Below are 7,545 nucleotides of genomic sequence, written 5' to 3'. Positions count from 1 at the left end.
ACCCCCAAACTCTGCCCTCCAGATGTTTTGGGACTACATTTCCCACCATCCCTGACCACTGGTCCTGTTAGCTAGGGATCATGGGAGTTGTAGTCCCAAAACATCTGGAGGGCTGAGTTTGGGGTGCCTGATTTAGTCCAACCTCCTGCAAGGCAGAATATGCAGCTGTCCCACACGGGGATCGGGCCTGCAGCCTTGGCAATTATCAGTGCCACGCACCAACCGACTGAGCTATCCAGGCTCCTCTTGTTGCAAAGAGATTTTTATTTCATTTTGTGATGCATATGAAACAGAACAATGAACGGCAATGGAAAGGTGAAAAAGAAAAGTATCTGACAGACAGAATGAGCACAGTAGCACATGGGTTAGAATGACAAAGGTTCAAGTGAAAGTCTAGTTCCAGATTTGCCAGACTTGTGACAAGAGTCGTCTTGAAAACGATTGTCCCGTTGTACATAGAATCACAGGCTTGTAGAGTTGGAAGGGGTCCCAGGGGTCATCTAGTCCAACCCGCTGCAGTGCAGATGGCCATGTGACAAACCGATGCCAGACTGCATAAAAAGCACCTGGAGGTTCTAGTCCTCAATGAAATCTCAAATTTCCTCCATTTTCCAGAGTGAGTGGCACTAAGCCTCCAGGTGTAAGATTGTGGGGTGTTTCCCACTGAGTTGGAATTCCTATTTGAGCTGCCAAGATCGTATGTAAGACCAGTTCTTTGGGCACTATGTCTACATTGGTATCATCAAAAGCATTAATTCGGATAACAAACAATTGTTTCTTTAGTAATATTTATCATCTCAGTCAAAATAAAATTCAATTTTTTTATTGCTACAACTTGTATTCCCGCCGTAAGTAAAATTATGGGATGTCCTCGAGTTGCAAACCGGGGCAAAGAGACACTTCCATTTCAGAATCAACACAGAACAACTGCAGAATCGGATTTGTGAGGTTTTGGCTGTTGTGAAAAAGGCACAAAATAAAAAAAAAACAGTCACATGAGGACTTCCAGGGTCAAAGTTTCACCCCACGGACATCCAGCTGGTAGACAATCACCCGTCCGAAGAAATCCGTGCTGTTTTCAAAGGTGATCTTGAGTTTGTCGAGAGGAGTTTCCTCGAGGGAGAAATGGTAGAGGGAAGAACAGTTAAGGAAAACTAAGTTCTGGACTCCACCCCCACCCCCACAGCCCAGTGAACTGGGAGGGAAGGGAAAAAAGGATATTTGCAGAGAATTGGTATCCTCGGGGTAGAATTCCGCCACCGGGGAAAGATCGCCTCCGTTCTGGCAGCCTAGGAGAAATTTGAAAGGAGATGTGGAAAGGGCAATATTTAACGGGGGTAAAACAGGGTTCTTTGATTGAGGCAAGGCGGGTGGTGGGGTTCTGGAGTCGTTTTTTGTGTATTGCAGATACCACTTTCTTGCCATGTCCCTCGGCCAACGAAAACTGATAAATGAATGGAAGAAGGACCTACTTGCCTGACGCCGATACAAAAACCTTGCATGCACACTATGTGAAAAAATAAAAGTTTACTATCTCCCCCAACCTCATACTGTCCACAACAGAGCTTTCCAAACTTTCCATGTTGGTGACACTTTTTAGACATGCACCATTTCGCAACACAGCCATTCTGTTTTACTCGCAAGCCATGAAGGAGTCTTGCAACCGCTGCCTCTGCTACTGTCCTTACCTTGCACAACACACTTCCGGCTTGCAAATCCCCCCTGGAATTGGATCCGGACCTGGGACACCCGGACAGCCTGTGGAAATTCCAGCGTCAACCACTGGGTGGCGCCCTAAGACCAACAGCAGCCGTCAATTAGGGACAAACCTTTTAGCTCAAGGAGAGGAATTTCAACCCAAAACTGCAATATTTTATTTCCACCCCCACCCCCAGCCAATGCAAAAAATACTACAAGGAGCCCTTCCCTGGGGAAACGAGGAGTTCAGAGCTTCAGCAACATGTGACCCTAAAACTCTGGACCAGGCATAGGCAAACTTCGGCCCTCCAGATGTTTGGGACTACAATTCCCATCATCCCTGACCACTGATCCTGTTAGCTAGGGAGGATGGGAATTGTAGTCCTAAACATCTGGAGGGCTGGAGTTTGCCTATGCCTGCTCTGGACCCTCCCAAACGGAAGCCAAAGTTTAGTGCTTGTTTAGTGCCACGAACCCCTCGTTTCATGCCCCCCCCCAACTGAGTAATTGCCCTATGGTGCCCAGTTTGAGTGTCAATTATTCCATTGGGAGGGGCACCAAACGAGCACCAAACTTTGGCCCCTGTTTGGAGTCAATCAGACAAGGTTGGATTTTTTTGGCATTAACTTGTGACCCCAATTTGTTGTGTCAATTCCTTGGTTTGGAGGGGGGTTCACAGCGCAAAACTAGCACTAAACTTCAGTATCAGTTTGGGGGAAGGCATCCAGAATTCCAAGATCACATGTTAATGAAGCTGGAGTTCAGCTTGCAAGTGAAATCGCCAGGCTCAGCCCCTGCTTTGCGTCATGAGATAATCTCAGAGTCGTGTGTTGGAACCCCATGTTGGGCAAAAGATTCCTGCATCGCAGGGGGTTGGACTAGATGACCCTCGGGGTCCCTTCCAACTCTGTGGCTCTATGATTCTGTGAATGGCTTCCCTCTGCCCAGGACCCTCAAGAACAGCACTGGGCTTGACGGGTGATCTTAGTCTGAGCTGGGATAAGATGAGTTCCTATATACCTGACTAAAGCCAACCCTTTTATTTGAACCATGAGGACTATCTCCTTCCTTTAGTACTGGGCTTGATGGATGAGTGAGTCTGAGCTGGGACGAGACGGAATTATTTATGTCTTTTATTTCCTAAAAATTATATACAGCTTGATTATTTAACCAAAAAAGAAAAACCACGCGGAAAAAGAAAAATGAAATTACCAGTGAAAAACAATTAAAAACCTTTTAAAAGAATTGCTTTCTACAGAGGAAGGTAAGGGATGAAAGTTAAGAAACAGTGAGTAGAGAGGGGCTTGCAGTTTCTTTTTTTTCTGTTTCTTCTTTCTTTAGCTTCTTTCTACTCGTTATTTCTTGTAGATTAGTTTGTTTCTTTTATTGTATTTTGGAAACTTCAGTAAAAAATCCCCTGACTCAAAAAATAATAACAGGGACAATATGAAGATCAGCCTGTCTGCAGTAGCGTTGTTGAGGAAGACCAAGATATCAATGGAGGGAAAGTCTTGCAAGCACTCCAGCTCCGTGTTATTATTATTGTCACTGCTGGAAGTGCAATAAAATTGATCTCCAATCAATTAAAAAAAAATGGATTATTTTGCCAGCACTGCAGTTTTTCTCTTGCATCTCACCTGATCTGAGTTCCAGCAAGTCTCCTCATTCCCATCAAACATAAACTTCTTCCCAAACTGCTTCACATCTCGGTTGAGCACGGAGCTGACCCTGCAAAAATGCACAAAAGCACTGCAGTCGGGCTTTCTCAGAAGCCATTAGGAGGTGGGAGGGACCCCACAAGGTCATCAAGCCCAACCCGCTTAGGAGGAGGGAGAAGCGGGGGGAGGAAAGAGAAAACTACGCATGTTTATGACTTTTATAATAAAACATCTATCCCATAAGCCACCTCAAGCACATCTGGAAGGAAAATGGGATGAAAAGATAAACAAGACATTTTAAAAGTTTATTAGCACCCAAGCTTTCCTTCCCAGAGTTCAAGGGGCACACGAGGTTCCCCTCGCATTATTCTATCTTTACAATAACCCTGTGAGGTAGGTCAAGCTGACTGTGACTGGCTCACAAGGCCACCCAGTGAACTTTATGGCTGAGTAGAGGGTGAGAGATTTGAACCCAGGCCTTGCAGGTCCCTGACAAGCACATTGGGACTTGAACTCTGGACCTTGAACCCGTGACCCCACGATTAAGAATCCCATGCTTTACTAACTGAGCGATCTGAAGCCGAACTATAGAAATTACTATCACTATCATGTTGCTATTACTGACAATTACTTCTGCTACAATGATCATTCCTACCTACATTCAGTTCTTTAATTTGCATCTTCAGAGGACAGCAAAAAAAATCTCTCACCTGCTCACCGTCCCGGAGCAAATCAAGGATGTCGCTGCCATCGTGACACCAGCCAGTTGGCAACCCAAGTGTAGGAATGTACAGACCAAGATGCAGGCAGAAATCCAACAGGTGTGTACCTATGTTCTTCCAACCACAGCTACCTGTTAAAGGAGGACCAAGATGGAACAGGATGGAATTAAATTAATCATTTTGGGAATGAGACTGCCAACCTCCGACTCCCAGAGACCAGTGTGTCCAATGGTCAGTGATAATGGTGGCTGCTGGAGCCCCTGCAGGTATTTGCAATCCCTGATCGAAGAAGAGGCATGGGAGAGAGAGGGGGCTGCACTCGCACCAGATGATGCTTTTATTTGGAAGAGAACGTCCCACTTGAGAGCAGCATATAAAGGTAAAGGGACCCCTGACCTTTAGGTCCAGTTGCGGACGACTCTGTGGTTGCGGCCCTCATCTTGCTTTATAGACCGAGGGAGCCAGCGTACAGCTTCCGGGTCATGTGGCCAGCATGACTAAGCCGCTTCTGGCGAACCAGAGCAGTGCACGGAAACTCCATTTACCTTCCCGCCGGAGCAGTACCTATTTATCTACTTGCACTATGACGTGCTTTCGAACTGCTAGGTGGGCAGGAGCAGGGACCGAGCAACAGGAGCTCACCCCGGCACGGGGATTCGAACCGCCGACCTCCTAATCGGCAAGTCCTAGGCTCTGTGGTTTAGCCCACAGCGCCACCTGCGTCCCTAGAGCAGCATATAAATCATGTTAAATAAAAACAAAAACTTGTATTTTCTTTTTCCTTGTCCCCACTGGCTGGCTAAACCAGGTGAGCGGAGGGGGTCCAACGGTCAAGAAGCCCTTGCAGGGAGAAGTGAGGGGCAGACGGGGCTCGTCCACCTGGGAAGGGAGCCCATCGGGGAGAAGGAAGACTCTGGCCCTAAACCTCCACTGCCTTGTGGGACATCTTTGGGAGAGAAAAGGCTCAGGAGTAAACCCAAGACAAATTCAGAGTGGGGACCCTAAGGCGGTTGGGTGGCGCCTTGTCCGCCTCCTTCCAGCAACTCCTGCAGCCCAGCTGGTGCCAAACGCCTTGCTCTGATTTCCTTTGGACCACATCTGGACCTCCAGAAACACAGCCCAGGCCTGCACCCGAAGGAGGTCACTTGGGTGTTGCTCACACAGTGGTTTGGCTTCACCCGCATAGGCACACTCCATTGTCTCTTGAGAGAGACAGATGCCAACAACATGTCCCCCTTTGCAATCTGTGCCTCTTTCCCAGCTCCTTAGCACCAGCACTGTCCAGACCAGCGTTTCCCAAACTTGGGTCTCAGGATGGGGTTTTTTTGGCACTACAATTCTCATCATCCCTGACGACTGGTCCTGCTAGCTAGGGATGATGGGAGTTGTAGTTCCAAAACAGCTGGAGACCCCGGTTTGGGGAAACCCTGGTTTAGCATCTGCTCTCCATACAGACAATACTGAACTAGTTGGATCAGCAATAAGGCCGGTTCCCGTATTTCATTTCACTTTTATTTTGTACACCCCCTTTCTGAACCGGGAAGGGCGGGGTATAAATAAAAATCTATTATTTATTATTATTATTATTCTATATTGCAGTTTACAGCAACAAAATACTGTATACCACAAAGAACACATGCCTTATAATAATCCGATCCAGTACAAAAGTCATAATGAAGCGTAACTTTAAAATACAACTCATAGTTGTCCAAGAATTGATTAGATTGTAATAGTACTCAATAAAATTTACCCTCAAAACATCAGCAAATGATAATTAAATAGAAATTCACTCTGAACAATTGCAATAAATAATTACTCAACTATGATCAATAGAAATAACTGCAAGTCACAATGAGTAAAATACCGCGATACATATAAAAATAGGATCAAATTGAGAAACAAAGCCACACAACTTCTGAAACTGTGTCCGCCCCCCGTAAACTTCTCTTCGCAAACGTCGCTTCAAAACTAGATCCGCACACGCAAACCTGTGATTAATGGGGTTTACTCCCAGGAAAGCGAACCCAGGGGGCCAAGAGTAGAGACAGCTCGTTTTTGCCACCTCTCCTCAATCTAGCAGCCTTTCTCAACCTGGGTCCCCAGATGTTGTTGGACTACAACTCCCATCACGCCTAGCTAGCAAGGGCAGAGCTCAGGGAGGATGGGAGTTGTAGTCCAACAACATCTGGGGGCCCACAGCTTGAGAACCGCTGAAAGGGGTTGCCAACGTACCAGGAAAAAAGCACAAAAACAAACACACGCCCTGGATCTGTTCCTGTGGCCTATTTAACAGCCGCTTAATTTGCAGGAATCTGCCAGATCCTCCGGGCGCTGCCCGGTTTGCAGCGGAGAAAAAGGCAGAAAAGGCAAGGCGGAGGAGCAGGGGGTAAAGCAGACATTGGCAACCTTCCTCCCCTGTACCAACCTGCGAAAGATGTGGGAGAGAAGCTGTCGATGCCGGGATCTAAGAAGCCCCCCGCGCCGCTTCTTGCAAATATAATCTCTGCGGCATAGCTATGTTCTTCGTCTCTGTCGGAGAGGCAGAAGAAGCGCAACTGGGATTGAAAAGCCACTGGAAGAAAACAGGAGGAAATTCCTCTCCGGCTCCACGTGCTTCCTGCTTCCTGCGCCCGGGGCAAGTCTTAAAGGGACCAGTTTGCAAGCGCAGTGAAAAACGGGAAAATAAAGAAATATCCACGTTTGACCTAATCTCACCTTGGCCACTAGGTGGCGGTAGAAGAGCGCGGCTCTAAAGGAAGGCGGCGAAGCGGATTGGTTTTTTTCCCCATAAATAAAAATAAAAATTGGAGGTCTTGATTCTGGGGGTTCCCTCTTACGGAGGGTGCTGGGGTTCTACAGACCGATCCTGCGAGGCGCCTGCTGGTGTTCACAAGCGGGTCAATGAGATGCACTTCTTTAGATGCAGTCTGCATGCGGCATCGCATCGTTATACTGCGGAACTCTCCGCCACAGGAGGCAAGGACGGCCACCAACTTATACAGGGTGGCCAAAAAGTTGGTATACCGCTTTAGAATCCACTTTCTTTGTTCTTGACTCCAGTTCGCTGCCATCATGATCAATAGTAGTAATAATAATAATAATAATAATAATAATAATAATAATAATAATAATAATAATATTTTTACTCATCTGGCTGGGTTTCTCCAGCCCCCTTCAATGCAGGAATCTCAGCTAAGGCTTTCATCAGTTTGAATAATAACAATGGTAATAGTTATTAGAATGAACGGTGGTATAAAAATAAAACAATAAAATAAAATAAAATAGGATCCAGTGGCTGGATGTAGGATTTCCCCCACTTCACCTTTTGCCTGCCTTGTTTTTGGATAATGCCGTGGCCTTCGGCTGGTGCAATAAAAGTTTGTGGTGATTCCCTTCTGCCTGCCCTGAGCTCTCCACGCCCATCATCCCTGCCAGGCCCAGCTCACCTGTCAGTGGCCCATATCACC

General features: G+C 46.8%; 1 protein-coding gene across 1 annotated transcript; it reads right to left on the bottom strand.

The window, feature by feature from the left end:
* Positions 1 to 246: 246 nt before the first annotated feature.
* Positions 247 to 6,720, bottom strand: NR2C2AP (nuclear receptor 2C2 associated protein). The gene is made up of 6 exons (XM_083483479.1): positions 6,504 to 6,720; positions 4,067 to 4,209; positions 3,336 to 3,426; positions 1,689 to 1,794; positions 1,222 to 1,289; positions 247 to 1,128 (listed from the first exon to the last, which is right to left on the bottom strand). The coding sequence occupies exons 2-6, from the start codon at positions 4,105 to 4,107 to the stop codon at positions 1,012 to 1,014; spliced, it is 423 nt and encodes a 140-aa protein (XP_083339605.1). The 5' UTR covers positions 4,108 to 4,209; positions 6,504 to 6,720; the 3' UTR covers positions 247 to 1,011.
* Positions 6,721 to 7,545: the final 825 nt, after the last annotated feature.

This window comes from Podarcis liolepis (genome assembly GCF_965112155.1).
Source record: "Podarcis liolepis genome assembly, chromosome: 18".
NCBI classification, from domain to species: Eukaryota; Metazoa; Chordata; class Lepidosauria; order Squamata; family Lacertidae; genus Podarcis; species Podarcis liolepis.
The sequence above is the reverse complement of the archived record's forward strand: the minus strand, read 5'-3'. Positions and strand labels throughout refer to the sequence as shown.

Excerpts from the sequence above, each read along its gene's own strand:
- NR2C2AP (XM_083483479.1), bottom strand. The coding sequence starts at position 4,107 with ATGGCAGCGACATCCTTGATTTGCTCCGGGACGGTGAGCAG. Across the intron at positions 1,290-1,688 it reads CCGGAAGTGTGTTGTGCAAG|GCTGCCAGAACGGAGGCGAT; the intron begins GTAAGGACAGTA and ends AATTTCTCCTAG. Across the intron at positions 1,129-1,221 it reads AGGATACCAATTCTCTGCAA|CATTTCTCCCTCGAGGAAAC; the intron begins ATATCCTTTTTT and ends TCTTCCCTCTAC.